The sequence below is a fragment of the Ananas comosus genome, linkage group 12 (assembly GCF_001540865.1).
Source record: "Ananas comosus cultivar F153 linkage group 12, ASM154086v1, whole genome shotgun sequence".
Taxonomy (NCBI): Eukaryota; Viridiplantae; Streptophyta; class Magnoliopsida; order Poales; family Bromeliaceae; genus Ananas; species Ananas comosus.
Window position 1 is genome coordinate 4,763,600 of NC_033632.1, and position 22,038 is coordinate 4,785,637.

At 38.2% G+C, this 22,038-nt stretch overlaps 3 protein-coding genes across 7 annotated transcripts; all 3 read left to right on the forward strand.

Annotated features, from left to right (window-relative positions):
- LOC109718075 lies at positions 1,445-5,478 on the forward strand. Its single transcript, XM_020244089.1, has 5 exons — positions 1,445-1,596; positions 3,259-3,310; positions 3,407-3,479; positions 3,901-3,966; positions 5,021-5,478. The coding sequence occupies exons 2-5, from the start codon at positions 3,279-3,281 to the stop codon at positions 5,081-5,083; spliced, it is 234 nt and encodes a 77-aa protein (XP_020099678.1). The 5' UTR covers positions 1,445-1,596; positions 3,259-3,278; the 3' UTR covers positions 5,084-5,478.
- LOC109718343 (activating signal cointegrator 1 complex subunit 2) lies at positions 6,248-13,156 on the forward strand. Of its 2 annotated transcripts, none has more exons than XM_020244529.1 (9): positions 6,248-6,722; positions 6,800-6,959; positions 8,381-8,442; positions 8,529-8,623; positions 9,825-9,938; positions 10,788-10,853; positions 10,948-11,045; positions 11,152-11,588; positions 11,716-13,156. In XM_020244529.1, the coding sequence occupies exons 1-9, from the start codon at positions 6,284-6,286 to the stop codon at positions 12,858-12,860; spliced, it is 2,616 nt and encodes an 871-aa protein (XP_020100118.1). In that variant the 5' UTR covers positions 6,248-6,283; the 3' UTR covers positions 12,861-13,156. The 2 variants fall into 2 exon arrangements, with proteins under 2 accessions (XP_020100118.1, XP_020100120.1); XM_020244531.1 differs by having other exon boundaries at positions 6,273-6,372.
- LOC109718922 lies at positions 15,794-21,825 on the forward strand. 4 transcript variants are annotated; one of them, XM_020245407.1, is made up of 5 exons: positions 15,794-16,302; positions 20,202-20,287; positions 20,362-20,458; positions 20,560-20,969; positions 21,051-21,825. In XM_020245407.1, the coding sequence occupies exons 1-4, from the start codon at positions 16,174-16,176 to the stop codon at positions 20,629-20,631; spliced, it is 384 nt and encodes a 127-aa protein (XP_020100996.1). In that variant the 5' UTR covers positions 15,794-16,173; the 3' UTR covers positions 20,632-20,969; positions 21,051-21,825. The 4 variants fall into 4 exon arrangements, 2 of the variants coding, with proteins under 2 accessions (XP_020100996.1, XP_020100997.1); XM_020245408.1 differs by having other exon boundaries at positions 15,794-16,301; positions 20,243-20,287; XR_002218559.1 differs by lacking the exon at positions 15,794-16,302 and adding an exon at positions 17,865-20,013 and having other exon boundaries at positions 20,243-20,287.

Consider the following 22,038-nt stretch of genomic DNA (forward strand, 5'->3'; position numbering starts at 1 on the left):
TATGGTTTGAAGCACTACTTAACTGGTAAATCGATTTGAGATGGTTGTGTTATTATTGTAGATGTGTTTAAATAATGTTATGTCCATTTACGTTTACTTCTTATATATCTTGTGAAAGCTTTTCAAGGGGTTGTTTGTTTTTGTATCACTAGAATGTGCCGCGAATTTGACATTTAAAATGTGGCAGGTGAACAATGTCACCCATATTGGCAATCAATCAAATTGTGCACTATAGCTTTATCCATAACATCATAATTTTTTTACAAATTTGTATTATAATTTAGGTTAGAGTTATTATACTCTTTATAAGTATAGATTTTTTTGTACTCATAGATTTTTAGCTGTTGGATAAAGGGATGTACGTTAGGATGATAACAGTCCCTGATTAGGATGATAGTAGTACTCTAAAGTTGAGTGGGCGGTTGGTTGAATAATATGATTTTGGCGGTGAAAATGGATAAAAGAGTAGATCAAACGGCCGAAAATTTATGAGTACAAAAAGACCTATATTCATAAGAATATAATAACCGGACTCTCTCTCTAATGTAAAATTATTTCGGGTTCAGATCGGATATAATCAAAATCTATATTTATATCTGAATTCAAATTTTTATTTTTAATATTTATATTTGAAATTAAATTTGTTTAGCATTGGATAAATCCGCTTTATTGGAATTCAAATTCGGATAAAATTCGGTATCCGTTTTGGGTTTCGGGTATCCGTGGCCATACTCCATCGACATCCCCGATCCCCTTCTTCGCCGATGGACTTTTTTTTTTAAATAACCTTCTAAAAGTTTATTATTTATAAAATAATCTTGTCAAAATTATATTTAAAAAACTAATTTCTTCAAGCCGGTGAATAATTTACCGCCTTCATAAAGATTCTAATTTTTCACAAAAGCGGTAAATCATTTATCGTCTTTCACTTGTTTATTATTTATAATCCTAACAACCATATAAATATTTCAGTAAATCATATATAATCTTAACGGCCTTTAAATTTTAATAATCTATCTATAAAATTCTAACAATCAAAAAAATTCTAATAATCTATTCATACAATCGTAATAATCAAACACCATATATAATCTTAATTTGAAAATCCTAATAATATATCCATACAATCCTAACAATCAAAAAAATCATAATAATTTATTCATACAATTCTAACAATCAAACAAAAATTTTAATATTTCACGCACAATCCTAACAACCTTACTTTTTTTATTTTCTATATAATTTACGTACAATTTTAACAATCACAATCTTTTTCCCAAAAAATTACAAGGAAGACGGTGAATCGTTCACCGCTTTAATGAATGCGGTGAACGATTCACCGCCTTTAAAAGACCCTAGAGACTTATAGAATGCGGTGAATGATTCACCGCGTTTTGAGAATTAGTTTGCCAAATAAAAACTTAATAGGGTTATTCGCAAATTATAAAATTTGAGATCGTTATTTTGCCCTTCGCCAACCTTAGGTCCTAGCGAGTAGCGGCTACTCTGTCCCGCTCTCTGAACCCGTCTCCTTCATCCTCCGCCGCCGCCTCCTCGGCCTCCTCCGCCTCCGCCTCCGCCGCCGCACAAAGCGAGGTGAACCCTCCTCCTCCTCTTCCTCTTCCTCTTCCTCCTCTTCCTCTACCTCGTCAGTTGAAATTTTCCAATCGCGCTTGAGGACCCCTGGTGCGAGTTGCCCTCGAGATGTTTGTGATAATGCCGCACTCGGTTGTCACAAAAAAATAGACCTCTTTGTGATTTGTAGGGAGTTGTTGAGTGTAATCGCGCCGTCGAGGTTCCTTCCCTAGCCTGTTAGGGGTTGTTTGATTTGGTTTGCCGGAAAAATATCCTAGAAAAACATAAGTATTGTCTTTTCGTTTGGTTCCTGGAAAAAATAGTTTTTTTGAAAAAATATAGTTTTTTTTCTTTCAGATTTTATGGAAAAGTATTGCTTTCGTTTTCTTAATTTTTTTTTTTTTATCCGAAATGAAAATTTTTTTCTTTTGTGTGTTGGAAAAACAGTTTTCACGCTTTTTTGACAAACCAAACACATGCTAATCTCTGCAATTGAGTCCCGAATGTTTACTAGTTAGGGGTATAATTTCTTTGGAGGTGGGAAAAAAAAAGTGTTCTTGTTAACAGTTGTAACGCATAGGGTATATCTCAAACCAAACTTATTGGACAATGTATTTAGTAAAGAGTCTAATTAGGTAATTTCATGCTAAAATAGTGTTTAAAAGAATCTTTTTCTTGTATTTTTGGGCGATGCGAAGAACTTTGATTGAATGTTGTTTCTTTTTTTTTTTTTCTGTAAAACTCCATTAGTAATTTGTTGCACCCAAACTACGACCCAAAATGCTGAAGCCATTACAACCCAATTATTGATTCGCCCATCACATATTTAATCCTTACACTTTCGCACATTATCCGATGTAGGACTGTCGTCCTCGTCAGCCCGGCCCCAATCACACACGTAATCCAAAATCACCAGGCGATATGAGGCCCTCCTCACTCTTTGAACTGGTGAACTGGCTTTGATATCAATTGTAATGACTTGACCTCCTAGCATTAATAACTCGTTGGGTTCAAATCACGGTACAAAATATTTTAGTCCACTTATTAGTTCTAGTGTGCCCATTACATATATAATTCTCACACTTTTTCACATTATCCGATGTGAGACTATTGTGGTGTCACACTTTCAGTATGGGAGAGGGTGTCAGCTGATTACTTTTCACATTATTTAGGTCATCTCTTAATGATGATGGTCTGGTGGCTAAATTAGTTGCCATCATCCCCTGGTTGGGAAAATAAAATGTGGTTTCACAGGGAATCAATGGCAACATATTAATGTTCCGTGACCCAAGTAAAATTTCATGCTAAGTACACTAACCATTGAGTGGTGTAATTCAGCCCTATGGGCTGTTTGTTTTCTTGATCGAGCACCTATTTGGCCAGGCTTGATGTTTCGCAAAATTTTGTTTGAACAGAACTGCTTGAAGAAGCACGAGCAAACTTTTTCATAAAGTCTTCATGACAGCTTCCTATTACAGTAGAATCAGAAGCTTTAAATTAGACCTTATGCTTTGGATCCTAGAAATTCTTTTAGCTTCTTGCTGTAGCAAAAAGCTCCATACTTGTTATTTGCTGGACTGGAAAGCCTGTTTCGAAAGCTAGGCCAAATAGGCACTGAATCTATAATACTACATGATATATGTAAATGTAATCCATTTACCATAGACTGTTCTTGATTTCCAGGTTCTCTAATCTCGACGAAAATGGATCCAAAAAACTCAGCTGAAATGTCCAAGTAATATTTCTAGATGCAACTCTCCTTTGAATATATATACGACATCTATCTATTATTTTGCCAATTGACATAAGCTATCATCTATATGTTGCGCAGGCATTTGGAGAAGCAAAGCGAAGTGCTTATGGAAGCATACAGGGCAATGTCCCATGAGCTACACAGACTTCAGGTGGACTTGAAACTTGTGTTAGAGACTGAAATTTTAAAAATAAAAAGAGAGAGATATTTTTGGGACATGTTTGGCATTAATTGTTTTTTTCATTTTTGTTTTCCTAAACTTCTATTCCATGTGAATGAAGACACCTAAGAATGGGCTTATCTATTCTTCTAATTGTTGGTTAGTTTGCATTCTTGCCTTAAAAAATTAAACAAAAAAGAACCAAATAAGCAAAGAAACTACTTACTGCTCTTGTTTCATTTATTTTTCGTCAAATGAAACCCATAAATGCAGAATTGCAAACAATCTGTAGTATATCATAGAGGCCGTCTGCAGGCACCTTCAATTATGTGAAATTTGAGGTAAACAATAACAAAACAAAGTATAAGCAATGCCAGATGTGCACATACTAATTGCCTTTCTTCATGTGAAGGTGGAAGAAGAAATGCTGATGCATAAACTATACCAGCTGATGTCTGCTGAAGGCCTGATTAAGAAGGTATTTTTATGTTGTCATTCAATCCATGTATCTTATTTTAAATGTTACCTCATTGATGCATTACTTTATGATTAGTCGTGTACATAGAATTTGACCTGTTACGACTTACGAGGAGAATGCAGCCTTCTATCTTTCTTTCCAGTTTCTTATCCTTCTTATCATTTCTATCATTAATGTTCTGAGTAAAATTTCATTTGGTCATTGTATCTTGCAGTAAATCTAAAAAGGTGTACTTAATTCTCTCTGCTAATTTTTGTCCCACTAAGGAATCAAAACCCTCTTTGAGTTGCATGTGTACACTTCACAGCAACGAGATAGCATTGTAGGATGAAGTAAGAATTTGTCATTTGCTGTCGAACGGGCTAGAAGAGAACCGAATGTTTGAAATGGAATCCGAGATATTGTCTATGTATATAATGCTGGCCGCAAGTTCAATTGAAGAGATTCATTGGAGCAACACCCTAAGCCAAGATTTGGAAATACAATTTTTCACGAATCCAATCTGAGATTTGATGTATTTTATATCCAGCATATCTAGGCTTGATTTACAAGAGATCAAATTGCCTAAGAGAAGGTCAAGATATGTAAATGATCTGGTCAATCCTTAATCTTGTTAGAATTCCGAGTCTGATACCAAATATATGTAGTTATTGAATGCTCTAGGCTGGTCGTTAGGATTTGTCGGGTCTCTTGTTGGTGAACCAGTGCAGAACAACAGACTCCTTGAGGCCGTGAGCCGTGATCTGTATTTCTTCCTCTATGTTCATTTTCCATTAAAGAAAGGTCGCAATAGCTTTTAAGCCCTTCGTCTGCTTCCATTGCCTTCTTGTTAGACTTCCAGGTATCCAAAAAGGTCCTCGTCTTTTCTAGAGCTTTCGAAGGTCTCATATCTCGAGAAATCTCCTAACAGCCTTGAAATAAAATCCTCTACATACTGCAGAAAAAGAAATGACTTGACAGTTTTTGCAAAGATATCTAAAAATTGAAAGAGCAAATCTCCCTGTGTTTCTCATCCTCCTTTACTTGGCGTAACGGTCTCGAATCTTTCATGCAGGATAAGAAAGGAGTGCAGCAGAAATCAGAGAAGGATTCAAGTGAATCAGCGCAGGGAATTTAATGTGTCGTGTGAACATGAACAGGGCCGTCTCGCCTCAACAAGTGGATTGGACTCGGTCGGTCTTTGATGCCGATCTACTCTTAGCACCATTCTTCTTCTTGATGACAGATCGATCATTAATTTCTGCTCGTGGTTGAATCATGAGGATCCCCCCATTCACGGAAATGGCGAGCTCGGATGTTCGTCTGTAGCCAATTTACTGAAGAGAGTTTTTCTTTTTTGAAATAGTTTGGATTAGTTTTTTTTTGTGTTCGATTATCTGCATTGTAGTTTGATAACCCCCACACGGAATCGGTGTACAAATAGCTAAGTATCATCTAAAAGTATATCAATGTGTAAATGTTTAACTTATATTTTCTTTCATATGCTTGATAATAACAAAAAGTTGTTTCTAATTAATTTGCGCCCAGTTGCGTTGATCACTGTTCTCATGTTGGTGGAGTTGAAGCTTCTTCGAAAGCTCTGTTTCGGGCAAAACCATTTGAGGGAGTTTTAACATTTGAACCTATCAAAGTAAGAGCTTCAAATCCAAGTTTCTAATTTTACTACTTTTTTTGTCGCAGCGAAAGTTTCATATAAAAGCTTTTTCTTGCGGCATGTCCGATACTTTTTTTCCTGGAGTTGAAATTGTGTTTAGATTAGAAGCACTGTTTTAGAAATTTAATATAATTAGAATTAGAAAAAACTTCAAATATCGCCCCTCTGGTTTCACATTTTTTTACTTTAATATCTTGTAATTTAAAATGTATTAATTTAGTGTCTTGTGATTTTATTTTTATTTTTTTTTATCGATTTCACTAATTTTTTTTGTTAAATCAGTGATAAAGTTAAAATTAAAGAGTACTAAAATAAATATTCGATAAATTTGGATAGAGTATATTATATGCAAAATATTAACAAAAAAATTAACGAAAAGATAAAAAATAAAACAACACGACACTAATTTGATATACTTTAAATCACATAATACTAAAATAAGAAAGGGGGATACCATAGGGGTGATATTCGAAGTTTACTTTTAGAATTATAAAAAGCTAGGAGTTTTTAGGCCTAAAAAAAAAAAAAAAATCGCACTATAAACCCATTTCAGAATTGCAAATAGTTGAGGGGTCTTCAAGCATATTTCACCCCTGCTCTCTACTTCTCCAAAAGCTTGACGAACCCAAACACACTCTCTCTCTCTCTCTCTCTCTCGTGACAATGTCCTCCGCTTCCCCACACCGATCGTACGGCCACAAGGGCTCCTCCTCCTCCTCCTCCTCCTCCTCCTATCGAAACCCTAATAAAAGGTTCGTCCCCAAACCCCACCCCTCTCCCTCCTCCTCCTCCTCCTCCTCCTCCGATCCTCCCAACCCCACGCCGCCGCATCCGACGCTCACCACCTCCCTTAGGGCATCCTCCGATGCCTCCTCCTCCTCCTCCCGCTCCGGATCCAAGGCGGGGCGCAGCGGCGGCGGCGACGGCGGCGGCGGAGGGGGAAACTTCGTCGCCTACCTCCCCCAGGACGAGGCCGTCGCCTCCGGCCTCGGCGCCGACGCGGGCGGCCTCGACGCCGTGGAGTCGCAGGCCGTCGTTGACCTTCTCAACGACGAGCTCGCCAACCTCCTCGCGATGAAGCCGAGGGACTTCTGGCGAGAAGGTGCGGCGACCCGTAGCCCCTTCAAACCCTAATCTCTCTCGCTGAAATCTAATTTGTTTGTGCTTTGTTCTTTTCAGTGGTGGGGAATGATTCGTTGCATGAGTTCTTGGATAGTTACTTGCAGTTCAGGCACAGGTGGTACGATTTCCCACACCGCGGGGCGAGGGGAACCGTCGCAGGTGTCGTCGTCGGGGAGCTCGAGCTCTGCCGGAGGGTCTTTATGGTCCTCTATCGGATGTGAGCATCTAAGTGTTAATTCTTATCTATTTTATAGTTTAGGATTTTCTTTGCATTTGTATGTTAATTGTAGTATTGGGAAGTAACCGAGTTCTCTTAAGTTGAAGGGTAATCTGAATATAACTTTTCTGGCATATCTCCTTGCGTCTACGATGAGTGAGAAGGAATAGATAATCCCAACTTATAAAGATATATCATATACCTCCTAGATCATTATATGAAGTACTATCTTGAAAAGTCATGATTATTGTGGAGTGCAGTGGATTAAAATTGAATTCTTTTGTCATGTTCACTGGTGGAAACACCCTTTGAACACAGGTCATCGCTATACATTTTGTTCCAACCATAGTTTGAAAAGGCGCGCTTGAGGCACACGCCTCAGCGCCTAGGTGCGAGGCAGGTGCGAGGCGCGGGCCTCAGCGCCTCAACAATAGCAAGGCGCAGCGCTATAGCTGAGGTGCGCGCCTTAGGTGAGGCGCGAGGCGCGCGCCTCGCAATATCTAATAGTATAGGGTTTTTGGATCCAAGTTTCGGGATTGTTGGGTTTCGGATTTAAGTTTTATATTTTAACTCTATAAGATAATTAAAAGATCAGAAACCCCCAAAAAACCCTAGTGAATTCCAATTCTTCTGCCCCTCTTCTCTCTTGCTCGTGTTCCCCTATCTCTCTGTCCGTGGGCATACAGCAGCAACATCAGTCATTGCTGGCAGTAGGAAAAAGCAAGCAACAGCTGTCGTAGCAAGAAAGCAACCTGCTGCAATAGTTTTCAAGTTGCAGCGGGAGCAAAAACAGGAGCAGCGATAGCAAGAAGACAAGAACCAGCATGAGGCGCGGGCCTTCTTGAGGCGGAAAGAAAGCAATCTGCTGCAGAAGTTTTCAAGTTTGCATGTGTTTTCTTTGCTTTTGATAGTTATTTTTATTTTTGTATGATTATTTTGGGGTTTTTTTAATGTAGAACATCAAACTAAATTAAGTTTAGTAAATGTACTCCTCGCTTTCTTGAGGCGCGCGCCTCGCAGTGCGCCTCGCACCTAGGCTCCAAGAGAGTCTTGCGTCTTTTTGCGCCTCACGCCTTTTCAAACACTGGTTCCAACATCCATACAAGCACTAAGTTGCTAGTGTGAAGTATTTGAATATCTTATTTTCAGAACTTACTCTCACAGTTGGGCTCCATTTACGTTAAATGGATGGAGATTTTGCCTTCCTAAGTAAATGACTAGTGGAAATTAGGATATCTGCATTAAGAACTTCTTTCTATAATTCAATTTGAAAAAACCAAATTTTCTAAAATCTTAAATTGGTAGAGAAGAGTGGTATTTTGATATTTCATGCTCCACAAATAGTGTGATAATGTAATAAAGTTGTAGTAGCTCATACTGGTAAATTTACCTATGTTATATTTTTTCTGTTTGCATTATAGATCTTCCAGCAAGGATCCAGGGGCAATTAAAAGTGATTCTCTTAGTGTGAAAGAGCACACGGGTGTGTTTTTGTGTTTTCGCTTTGTATGATGCTTAATCTATTATCTGGAAATTGTCTACGATACTACTCACTTGGTCTCTTGATAGCCCTATTGCAGGAAAAGAAGTTGCTTGACTTGCCGAAGTTGTTGGATATATGTGCCATCTATGGGCATGATAATGGAGAGCTGACTCGGTCGTTGGTAGGGGCTAATTGTTTTATTCTTTTCTTTTCAATTATTTCTGTGCCACTTTTTATTGGTGTTTGATTATTGTTGAAATGATGTCCTCCCTCAATTTATTCATTATCATGATTTTGTTTCAACTATCTACTTGGTGTGCCATAGTATCAAGCAGTTAGAAGATCGCAACAACTGTAGCAAATTAAACAAATATTATTAAACAAGACGATCAAAATTTTTTCCCTTTTATCAAATCTTCATGCATCCATCTTTGATGATTTTCAGAACAGACCAGACAAACTACAGATCGTAAAACTACCGTCTAACCTCTGTTGAAAAAGAAAAGATAATGGTTTTTTCTTCTGATTGTGTTCATGTCCAAAACGCAGTATTATACTTGGATGCCTTAAAACAGGATCCTCATGTTACAACTTCAGATCTGAAAATGGTGGTTTTTATAGCTTTTCAGAAGCACCATGACCTCCTATTAGTTCATGGTTTCAAAATCTTAGTTTATCTGGTTTTGTTATGGGGAAAACTTTGTCACAGTGTTCTGGGTTCAACTGATTGAAGTAGTGGTAAGAAAGTTTAGAAAGTGAATTTTAGGCTTCATCCTAAAATAATGGCCTATGAGCTGCTGTCCTTAGGCACTCGTTTATCTTTTGAAGGAAAATATGCAGCATATTCCAGAAAAATATGTAATAAGCTATGCGAGGGGTTATTCCTAGTACCATATAATAACTTTTTTTCGAGGAACAATGCTTTGCAAATTGTTGAAAATCTTGCCATTATTGATTAGCTTTAAGTAAAATTTCAGGTCGTGCGTATAATCAAATAAATAAAAGATAATAGAAGTACTATTTTGGGTACAGGTAATTTGCAAAAGCTAAATGATAGATTAATTAATAGATAAATGCTCCCTATTTAAGGTTTTTAAATAGTTGACGGAAGGTAATTCTGAAATAAAAATCAAGAAGATAAAACTTTAAATTTCATTAAGCTCTATCAAAACATTGTAAGTTGAGCTGTGAATGGTGCGATGTCTAATTACTTCGGTTCATGCACCATTTTCTAAGTTGCACCGACTGTCGTATTTTGCTTTCAATTAGATTATTTCAGTCTTAACGCTTCGTGGATATCATTGGAAGTCCCTTATATGTAGTAATACATGAATGATCATTTCATCATATTTTAACCATTTTTTTGTTTCTTGTTTTTCCAGGTAGAGAATGCTATAAAAGCCCAACCAAAGCTCATTGATAATGTTAGCACAGTGGCTTCCCATTTCCTGAGCATTGTTCACACAATGCATGATCGTTGCAGCTCATCTTTAGAGGTGCTCTCCTAAAATTGTAAAAAATATAATACGCCATATTTGTCGACAAAAATTACGTTCCAAATGTATATGCTTTTTTCGGTTCTGTTGTACTTAAGATGACATATTTAACATACATGTTTGCATGTGCAAATACAGATCCACAACAATTAGCTGTAACTGTCTTTTCTGGGAAAAGGAAAACACCCTTTACCATGCGGACTCTCATTTCCTAAACTAAAGAAATTGAAATGGTCAAAAATTCCTGTACAGTATAGCCGCACCAATGCAGATTTAATTATTCCTAGAAATAAGAAATTGATAGCCGGCTTCAATTTGGGTCAAGTAGAACACTAATCCCAAACTCCAGAACAAAATGTTTAATCATCTTAAGACAAGAAGGTGGAGACTGGGGATGCGCACTTAATGGTCTATTTTTGCATTTTCATACAATGGATTATCGGCTATGATGATTTTAGATATTGTCATACAACCTTTATATTTTCATTAACTGCTGGGATCATGGTAACTCTTCAGTGCCGATTTTAGATATTTCATGCGACTTTGCTAGTTCATACAAATTTACTTTTCACTTTGATGCCTTCCTGAGCATTTTAGATGAGGTACATTTTAGCCTGGGCATACTCCGCTATTTTGCTGAAAGTGAAAAAAAAGCTGAATTCCCCCTTTTTCTTCTATGTTGTGCACAATGTGTGTTTTTGGGCTCTGCATCAAAAATTTCAGTTGACAAAAGCAAGTATTTGCATAGATCATCTGAATATTCATCCTTGAAACATGAAAACACCCTGTTGTTAATGTTTATACCACAATCAACAGGTGAAAGAAATCTTATCTGTTTGCATCTTTCAGGTACTAACTTTGTCAGCTGGACATGATGATCATGGATACATTCAACTTCACAAAGACTTTTTAGAGGCGAGTTTGCTTAAATAAGACAATAAAGCAGATGTTCAGTTTGATTTTCTTCTACTCTTTCTATTTTGTGAGCAGAATTTGTTCTCCTCCTCAGGTAATGGACTTCATAAATGATGCAGTGGTTACCTTGGATTACTTTGTTGATGCATATAGACCTGCAGCTTTACTGTTCTCTATGTCATTTGAAATGAGGTATACTATCTGTTTATTAACACATATCAAATCAGACACATAATGTTATGATTTATCTCTATTGATACATCTGTTGCCGTATTTGGTAAACCTGCTTGCTATGCAGTTATGGAGTCGAGGAGCTACTAAAAACCCTAGCTCGTTTGCATGATTCGTTACTTCCATCATTACATCAAGGGTTTACATTAATTTCTCGTACAATTAGCAGCAGCCAGAAGTTACCCAGTGGAACTCTATCAGATATAGTTCTTAGCATAAATATGCTATCAAAAAGAATTGTCAAATTTAGCTGGAAACTGCTGGAGTTTAGCTATTTAAATGACCAATCCATTGAAGATAGTCTTCTTCGAGCTGTTACCAAGATGTTTCCAGCGAATGTTGAGGATCCTGCTATAAGAGGAGAAATTGTAATTCAAGCCTTTAGAGATATTGTTGGAGAAGCTGCGTATGGTTTACAAGATAATCTTGGTGGCGGGACTTTTCTTCAGAATCTTGAGAAGGACTTTGAGATGTTGAATCGAATTAACCGACTTCGGAGCAATGGTCAATAATTCATACTCAATAACTATGTGAATTTACAAAAAAAGATAATTTAGAAACAATTCTATTTACATGGTTTGGCCGTTATTTGCGAGTAATATGCCGTAACTTTCTCCTCCTCTTTTTACAGGTTGGATTTTTTTGGACGAGGAGCAGTTTCAATACTTGTCCCAAATTGCAACACCTTCCTCCAAGTCCTTGAACAAGGAACCTGCCTTACCTCTTTCTTCACTCAACAATGAGTTACAAACCGATGAAGAAGCTGCTATTACTGAATCCAAAATTAGCCAAATAAAGGACCTTTTCCCAGATTATGGTAAAGGCTTCCTTTCGGCTTGTCTGGAAGTCTACAATCAAAATCCTGAAGAAGTTATCCAAAGGATATTAGAAGGAACCCTCCATGAAGATCTCCTATCTCTGGACACTACCCTAGAACAGATTCCTCCACGAAAACCAGCACCCAAGAGTACGAAAGATAAAGGAAAAGGACTTTTACAGGAAACTGCTTCTCAAAAAGATAAAGGAAAAGGGCTTTTACAAGAAGGTGCTCCTCAAAACAACATTGTCCTGTCTTCCAAAATAGATGCTAAAATTCAAGGAGATGAAAATGGTCCTTCTTCTTCTATGCTATCATCGTCATCATCGTCAGCGTCAGTATATGGGCGATACACCAGGAAAACCAATGAAGATTTGTCAGATTTAGCTGTTCTTGATTCGAGAACAGCTCTAGATGCAGCAAAAACTGCTGTGCTTGCAGCAGAGTATGAATACGAGGATGAGTATGATGATTCTTTTGATGATTTGGGTCTAAATATTGTGGAATCAGCTTATGAGGAATCAGAGAGCTCAGATGATAGGAAAGGTGCTTACCCAGAAAGAGCTTCAGCTTCGGAAACTGAAGCCTCATCAAATAAATCCAACTCAAGATGGGGCTCGCAGAAAAAGACGCAATTCTATGTCAAAGATGGGAAGAACTATAGCTATAAAGTATCTGGTTCGGTCGGTGTGTCGAGTGCTCAAGAAGCGGCTTTTGTGAATCGAACGCAGAAAGAACTTATTCACGGGCTCGGTCGCGGTGGGAATGTGCCTGTGGGTGCTTTCGGGAAGCAGCTTCCTGATGAAGAGAAAGACAATGAGGTTACGAATGATGATGAGGGTCTCGGAAGAGGGAGCTCAAACCCTCGCGGCAGGGGAGGGAGAAGAGGAGGAGGTCGGAATCATTATAGGAAAGATAGAGCGATGAAGAAGCATTTTGCCGGATTGGGTGGTTTTTAGTCGCTCGCTGATTCAATGCCTTTTTCCTTGCATAAGCGAAAATTGTAAATTTTTACGTGTGAGATTTTATACATTGTGGAGTCCATCTTGGGTGCTTTGAAAAGCACATGAATAGAGCCTACTCCTAACTTTTTACCCTTTAGATCCATAATAGCAGGCATCCAAGGGTCAAAACTTGGAGGCATGCACTATTTATGTGCTTTTGATAGTATTCTTGCCACGCTGTAGCCTGACTATATTGTGCTGAGATCACTTGTTTTGTAGATTGCTGTTAAGTTCTTCAGTCATTTACAGCAGATCACAGAAGAGTACTTGTGCAGATAAAAATTCGGGCTTTTTTGGCATTTGGTTCCCGCAAAAAAGTTTTTTTTTCATAAATAGCCTCATCAAATTTATAATTATAATTTTGTCCCTATCCTTGTCACGCAAGCGTCACATCAGCATCACGCAAGCTGGCTGAAGAGGAGCGTTAAGTTGAACACGGAATCATTCACCGCGTTCAAACACGATGAATGGTTTATCGTGTTCCATATTTATATTCTTTCTGTTCAATACTTATATTTTTTCGTAATACATATATTTTTCTTAGACACGGTGAATGAATTACTGTGTTTAACTTATTTCAGTTTACTCGCGTGGCGCTTACGTGGCGCCCGCGTGATGGGAATAGGGTGAAAATTGTAATTATAAATCTGGTGGGTTATTTGTGAAAATAACTTTTTTGAGGGGGCCGGATGTAAAAAAAGTCCTAAAAATTCCTTTTCAGTTGTCAAACACTTGAACTCAGAAAGCTCGTGTTGGGATTTGGGGGTTCATTTAGCAAATTGTGTATTGATCAGTCTTTCTGTGGCACTTTTACTGTTCTTGGTGAGGTTTCACTTGCTTGTAGACTAGTTCTCTGGAGCTATACTCCATTTGTATTGGTATTTTTGTAGCTCGTATGTTTCACTTTCTTTTCTATTTTTTTGAACACTTGAGAGTTTTGTGAGCATGTATTAGTCTTTACTTTAAATGAAGCTTTAGATTGGTATTCGCAAACAAGAACAGAGTATGCAGTGCATCAGTTCATAGAAGATTATGTTGTGGGAAATGCATTCAGGATGATCGAGCTTTGTGACGAGGGTTCAAATGAAATTCTGAGACTTCCTGTTGCTGCGTTTAGTAATTTGGTCTATTGTCTTGGAACATAATTTTTGCTTTTACTTTTAGTTTCAGAATTTTCATCTACACTAATAGTTGCTGACATGCAGTTTGTTGGATCATTGGCGCTAATTATGAATCCTAAAAGTTTGAATTGTTAGAAATGTGCAACCACCCAATCCGGCTGTCCATGGGTCTGGATTGTCACTTGGTGTAACCAGTTTCATGTCATTTCAAGCATGACGCGGTCTAACCTAATCTTTGCCACAAGACACGATGCTAGCTCTTTAATCTAATAATTCCTTCCAGTGCAAGTACAAATTCGTAGCATGCGGGAATTAAACCTTTGATTTCTAGCTCTGATACTACTTGTCGGATTATTAGCGCTAACTATTAATTTCAAAAACTCGAGGTGTCAGAAAAATTAACCAATTCACTTAAAGTGTACAGACACAACACCCATGGGTCTCGATTGTGATTCAGCCCAACCAGCCTCACTCCACTTCGCACATGGCTCAACCCAATCTGACTTCTCGCCATCTCGAACATGATTAGGCCTAATTTGACCTCTCGTCACAAGGTGGAATGCTGGGCTTTTTAAGCCAACAGAGATGAGTTATTAATAAATGAAAATGCTAGATGTACTGTGACACCCCAACTTTCTAGAGGGTCATCCATCCTAAGACTACTCCCATACAGACACAACACCCATGGGTCTCGATTGTGATTTAGCCCAACCAGCCTCACTCCACTTCGCACATGGCTCAACCCAATCTGACTTCTCGCCATCTCAAACATGATTAGGCTTAATTTGACCTCTCGTCATAAGGAGGAATGCTGGGCTTTTTAAGCCAACAGAGATGAGTTATTAATAAATGAAAAATGCTAGATGTACTGTGACGCCCCAACTTTCTAGGGGTTCATTCATCCTAGGACTACTCCCGTCCTAACACACTTAATTCTCTTAACCTCTTGGGCCTAGTCACCGTTCAAAATACTTAAGCCGGGTTAAAAATTTTAGCCATATTATATTTTATTTATAGGACTACATAGGGTCTCACATTCTCCCCTCCTTAAGCCCTGACGTACTCGTCAGGTTCAGACTCACAAGTACAAGAAGATGTGGGACTCGTCTTGCTAGCCTAAATCGACCTTGTAGTGAGCTGCGTTCTACCCACAACAGTCAATAGCATGAGAGTCTCGCTCTTCTCGCTGTATAATTCTAATTCAGTTGAGAGTTATCTGGCACTTTCGACTGATAATTAGCTCTGATACTAATTGTGACGCCCCAACTTCCTAGGAGGTTATCCATCCTAGGACTACTCCCGTCCTAGCACGCTTCTCATCCTAACACGCTTCTCATCCTAACACGCTTAACTCTTTTAATCTTTTGGGCCTAGTCACAGCGCAAAATGCTTAAGTCGTATTAAAAGTTTGAGCCCTATTATATCTTATACATAGGACTACTTGGGTCTCATATGTACATCCCTATATGTTATTGATAAATGGATTTAGGGGTGTACATCTTACAACTCTTCCATCAAGGATTTATAAAATTTCTTTGGATTTTTAGTATGTAAAAAAAAAAAAGGTTAATTGCATACACGTCCCCGCGAATATGATGAATTGTAAATATATCCCTACAAAGTTCAACTTTCAGATGTTATTCCTGCAAAGTCATAATGTATTCAAATATGTTCCTTTGGTTAGGATCCGTTAGAGAGCTGTTTATTTTTTAACAGTAAATTTGTAAAATGAAATTTTTGCCCTCACAAATATGTTCCTCTAAATGCTCCAGCTGGCATATGTTTGCAGAAATGCCCTCCCTTTTCCTCTTTCTCTTCCTTTTTGGGCTGCGGAAGCGTACGTCGGCGGCGACGTTGTGGAGTTTGTCGGAGTTGCGGCCGATAAGGATGAGGGTGAGGCCCGCTGCAGCGAGGTGGAAGGCGAAGGTGCGGCCGATGCCGATGGGGGTGCAGGAGTCGCCGACGACGAGAAGCTGCTAGCCCTTGGTGCGGGTGAGGGCACGGAGGGCGCCAGTCGGTGGGGACGATGAGGCGGTGACGACAATCCAGCGCTTGGAGTAAAAGAGGCGTAGCGATCGGAACTGTCGTGGGGCCGGACGGGCGGGACAGCGGCCCAATCGATCTGGGGTTAGGGGGCGCAGCTGCCGATGATTCGCGAAGCGGAGCGGGTCTTGTCGAGGCAGAGCAGCGCGACGGTGTCGGTGTCGCCGGCGCTGCGGAGGAAGAAGAGAGCGGCAACAATGGCTGCGGAGGAAGAAGTGGGAGGAAGAATAAGGTAAAATTATCCATTTATCTTATTAATTAATTATGATTAAGTATTTTAACGGTAGTTAACTAAATTTATCTAACGGATGCTAACAGTAGGGACATATTTAAATATATTAGGACTTTTGCGGGGTTAACTTATGAAAGTTGAACTTTATAGAGATATATCTGTAATTTATCATATTTATGAGGACCTGTATGCAATTAACCCAAAAAAAAAATGTGAAAAAAAGAGTGCATCTTAGCCTTTCACCATGTTTGTGGGAATCTGTATGCAATTAATCCAAAAAAAAAATTATGTGAAAAAGAGAGTGCATCTTAGCCTTCCGAAAGTTAGGACGCAAAATTAAGACAATATATATGCTTAGGTGTATGGATATCATTGCTCTTAATAAAAAGATTAGAATGTATAGAGACTAGTTGAACTTTAGTCTATTTGAGCTTTCTTTTTATTTGATTTATGCTCTCTCCATGTACTACAAGTTTAATTTAAGTACTTTTCTTGGCAGTTCTACTAGAATTAAAAAAAGGGGAAAACTTCAAAAACCCCCCTTGTGGTTTCGTGCATTCTCACTTTGCTACCCTGTGGTTTAAAACGTATCAATTTGCCCCCCTGTGGTTTCGTTTTTATCTTTTTGTTATCAATTTTATTATTATTATTTTTTAAAATCAGTGACAAAGTTAAAATTAAAGGATACTAAAGTGACTTTTCGATAAATATAGATGGTTATCTGAAGTTTTTTGTATATAATTTAACGAAATATTAACGAAAAAGCTTCCGAAAAGATAAAAATGAAACCACAGGGGGGTAAATTGATACGTTTTAAACCACAGGGTAGCAAAGTGAGAATGCACGAAACCACAGGGGGTTTTTTTTGAAGTTTTTCCTAAAAAAAGCCAATAAAATGTAAGGCCGATAAAGTAAATTAGCAGGTTCATATTGCACAACATTCTTCAATTATAACAAACAAATGCCAAGCCAATAAAATAATAAACTATAAGTTAAAAAACTAAATAGTATTAAAATATTTTAAAAGTTGATAAAAAATTATTTCTTACAAAGTCAACGATCCTTCATTCCTTCGAAATATTATACTTATTTATAGTCTTATCAAGAAAAAAACACAAATAAAATAATAAAGTCCCAAAATTGCTAAGAAAAGGATTTAAATCGAAACTTTAGTAGATAGGAGTGTGAATCAAATAAAAAACTAAGTTCAGATGTTAATTTCAAAATATACTAAAGTTCAGAGGATGTCTATACATTTTAACCTTTAAAAATTAGGGAAAACTTCAAAAACCCTCCCTATGGTTTCGTAATTTCTCACTTTGCCCCCCTATGGTTTAAAATGTATCAATTTGCCCCCTGTGGTTTTTTTTCTGTTTTTCTTATCAATTTCATTATTTTTTTTTCTTAAATCAGTGATAAAGTTAAAATTAAAGGGTACTAAAGTGAATATTTGATAAATCTAGATGGGTATCTGAAGTTTTTTGTATATAATTTAATGAAATATTAACGAAAAAGCTACCGAAAAGATAAAAATCAAACCACAGGGGGGCAAATTGAAATATTTTAAACCACAGGGGAGCAAAGTGAGAAACTAAGAAACCACGGGGGGGTTTTTGAAGTTTTTCCTAAAAATTACGAGCAATGTTGCATCTACAATCTACTTTTGATTGTAGATCTTACAACTGGTCCATCCAAGAACTAGTTTTTACTTGCTTATCACATTATTTTTTTTAATTACTAAAACTCAATTTTAATTTATTATACCACAAAGGTTAGATGAGAGTCGTAACCCTCCCAAGCAACCCCTGTATTGTACACTTAGTTTTGATAGATTCTTGAGAAATATCCAAGTTTAAAAATTTTCTATTTTAATTGGAAGTTAGGAGTGTAATTTTGGCTCCTTATAAAATATTGACATTCATAATTTAGTACGATTATATATTTAAAATTTATTTTATTGTCAGAAAATAAATTTTAAATAAAAAACTATTTTAGGTATTTCATTATTTGTTTTATCTGCGAAATATTATAATTTTTTGAGCAAAAATATGTCGAATAGAATATTCATGTATTAAAATAGACTTTTAATATCTTTAAATTTACTAAAAAAAACTACAGCTAAAGTAGAAACATCTGGATGATAGATATTCTACTTATACGTATCAATCTCTAGACAGAACAGATTATACAGATACCTTTCAGTTTCGAAATCGTGATTATGTAAATGTTGGCGAACAATATTTTAGCAAAAAAAGTTATTCTCTTTATTAGTTCTAATCAAAGACAATTAAAAAATTTTACATTAAATGAAAATTAAAGTTAAATTTTATTTTTAGTTTTTGTAATAATCTATTTTTCTATATCTCTATATCTATGTATTATTTCTTCTAAATTTGCCACATGATAACATTCTCTTTATTGTTGAATGTGGGCTCCGCCTCGAACCTGTTCAAATCTTTTTTCTTTTTTTGCTTAAACTAGACCTATCATATTTGAGTGTGAGCTTTGCTGAACCGGCTCAAGCCTTTCACATTTGTTCTCTTTTTTTTATTTGAACCGAATATGGTTTCTTTCTTTTTTTGTTTGAACCGAACCAGGTCAACCTGTTGCATTGGCCCAAATCAACCTAACTGCTCCACATGGTTTCATCTTTGATTTGAATTTTTTTTGCTTGAACCGAATCGATCACTATCTAGTGTAGGCTCCACATCGAACCGGCTTAACTTTTTCTCTTTCTTTGCTTAAATCAAACCGAATTTTATTTTACTTGAATTAAATCGGATCTTCAGCTGTTACTTTCGTGCATCCGCAAAATTAATCTCGCTCCCATCTTTCATCATCTTTATTTTTATTTTTTTTTAATTATCTATCCATCTTATCTTACGGATTATTACACTTATTTTTTAGGGCTTTTTTTGAAAATGACCCTGTAGAATTTTGTAATTGGCAAAATGACCCTCTGAAAATTTTATTTGTAAAACTAATCCTCCTTTTGCTACGTCGGCGCCACCTCAGATTTTTCTCGCGAAGACGGTGAATCGTTCACCGTCTTTGCATATATCTCATGAAGGCAGTGAATGGTTCACCGCCTTATGAAGGCGGTGAATGGTTCACCGCCTTACCGCCTTATGAAGGCGGTGAGCCATTCACCGCCTTTAGAGCAAAACCGCTCCCCCGCTTTCCTTAGAAGGCCACCTTTCCAACTGTCCTGTGCCCTCGAGAAGACGGTAAATGATTTACCGTCTTAACTAAGACGGTGAATCATTCACCGTCTTTATTGTAAACCCTCCATCCAAGCCAAATTTGGCCAAGTCCTGGAGGCGGGGCTAAAACAGAGATAAGACGGTGAATAGTTCACCGTCTTATTAGTGCTGCACTAAAGACGGTGAACTATTCACCATCTTTAGTGTAAACACCCAGGCCTAGGAAAGACGGTGAATCGCTCACCGTCTTCACACTTAATGAAGACGGTGAACGATTCACCGTCTTATCTAGGTATACCCAGCCCCAGACCCCGACACCTCTCCCTCCCTCTTCGCTCTCTTTCTCTCTCTATCTCTCTGTCTCTATCTCCCTTTCTGCCCATTCCTCTCCAGGAGCCGCACCTCGGTCGCCGCTGCCCTCGCTCGCCGCCGCCCCTGCCGACGTCGCCGCCGCCGGTCGCCGTCGACCCACCGAGCCGCCGCCCATGCCACAACAACCCACATTACAAGTATAAACCTCTCTTAGCAAGTTTAAACTAGGTTTATCGAGTATTGGGAACGGCTTCATTAAATGAAAAGGTCGAATGCTGTTGTTTCACGACATTAGTACATGTATTATCAGTAATATTTAATAATTGTTATATAAAGCTTCTCCTATTTACATTCACCTGTCTAATTTATTGTAATTTATTTATATATTTGGGCGTGGGACCATCTTCATGTCGGTCGATCTACTAGCGTTGGAGCTATTGCCGACATGGCTGATTGCCCTTTGGGTTGCCGGTATGACAATTAAATATGATACATATTACATTTCTATATATACATTTGCAACTAGCATACTTTTCAAATATTAGGTGGACGAACGCCGGCGGGTTACGTTTTGGGGCAAATGTTAGGACGACAGATATTGAGTTCTATAAAGATGAGTTAGATCAGCAGCGAGCGTCTCAGGTACGTATTAATGCAACAATTTTTCTCAATATACAACCGTATTAATGCATTCAGCTGACTATTATTGGCTTTTTCACATATTACATGGCGGCCGTACACAGATGCTATTATACATGTGCTACCGGCATTCTGTGTACAGGGTAGTGAGGTTTGGCGATCGAGGACGACACTGATTTGCTTTCATATTGTTGAGCTTCACGTGCCCGATCGAGTCCTACGGCAGTTTGGTCTCCTCCAGCATATACCAATTCACGTGGAGACCATCCGTCGCATCACATCTCAGGGGCGGCCAGATGAGGATTGGGTCCAGTTTCATGCTGCACACATCGAGAGATGGGAATAGAGATTACAGGCTATTATTGACCAGCATCCGATTGTCGGTGATGACCCGGTACAGACAACATCTATTTATATGGAGTGGTATTGGCAAATCACAAGAAGATGGATTTCTCGTCCAGTACAGCGTCCACCATTGACTTACCAGCCTCGCGGCCAGACCGAGAGAGATTTGGTACGATCACTCATATGTTAAATTTTTTTAATCTTTTATTTAATATAGATTGCAAATAGTGAGCTCTTATCTATAACGCAGGTGGACGCATTACGACAGGCTCAATGGGCATCAGAGGGCTAGTTCATGATCGACCTTCTTACGATGCGATGATGGAGACATTGACGAGCATGGATGTCCATATTGAGTCAGTACTGGAGTACATTCCTTCCATACCTGTCGCCGCTGATGTTGGAGGTTGAGATTTTGATCAACCCTCGACATCGGGTCATCACAGGAGACACTCACCGACATCGACTGGATCATACTCGAGATCGAGCTTACGAGTGTCACGATCTCCATCTCCTAGTGATGTTACAGATATGCTCATCGCCCCTTCAAGATTTCCTTCCTTGCCATTGGATTTGGACTCGCTTCCGCCGCTAGTCTCTCGAGAGCACTTTAGATTAGTCTACTCTCGACGTCATGCCGCGTCATCATCACAGGCCCGCCCAGCATCTACACCGGCCACTATCGAGGGTGATCGACCTGAGCCAGAGGAGACTGAGGCGATTCCGGAGCATCCCGAGGGCATTATCATTGCGGATCTCGATCAGATGGCCGGTATCGAGGCACTTGATGACGTACCTATTGCTGAGCTCGATGTACAGTGTGGCCGTAGACGTGGACGTGGCCGTGGCCGAGGACGTGACTGAGGACGTCGAGGGAGAGGAAGATCGAGAGACTGATTGTATATTTTTGATTTAGAGAGCATACTTTGTATAATATTATATAATACTTTATTTAGTTCATATTTGTATATTTGTCTGTGTTTTGTTTGATATTTTTATCCGGTTGATTGTATCTTGTTATTCCACTTGTGATGTTTTGTTTCTTGTTGTAATATTTGTTATCGTGAAAATACTTGTCTCAAACTTGTTCAAATTGAATTTAAAATCGAGCTAAAAAATATCACCTGCTGCTGTTTGCACTAAAGGCGGTGAACCATTCACCGCCTTTAGTACAAATCCTCCATAGCCGCAAAAAATTGGCTAAGTTCTGGACTGGAGGCCGTTTGCACTGTAGAAAA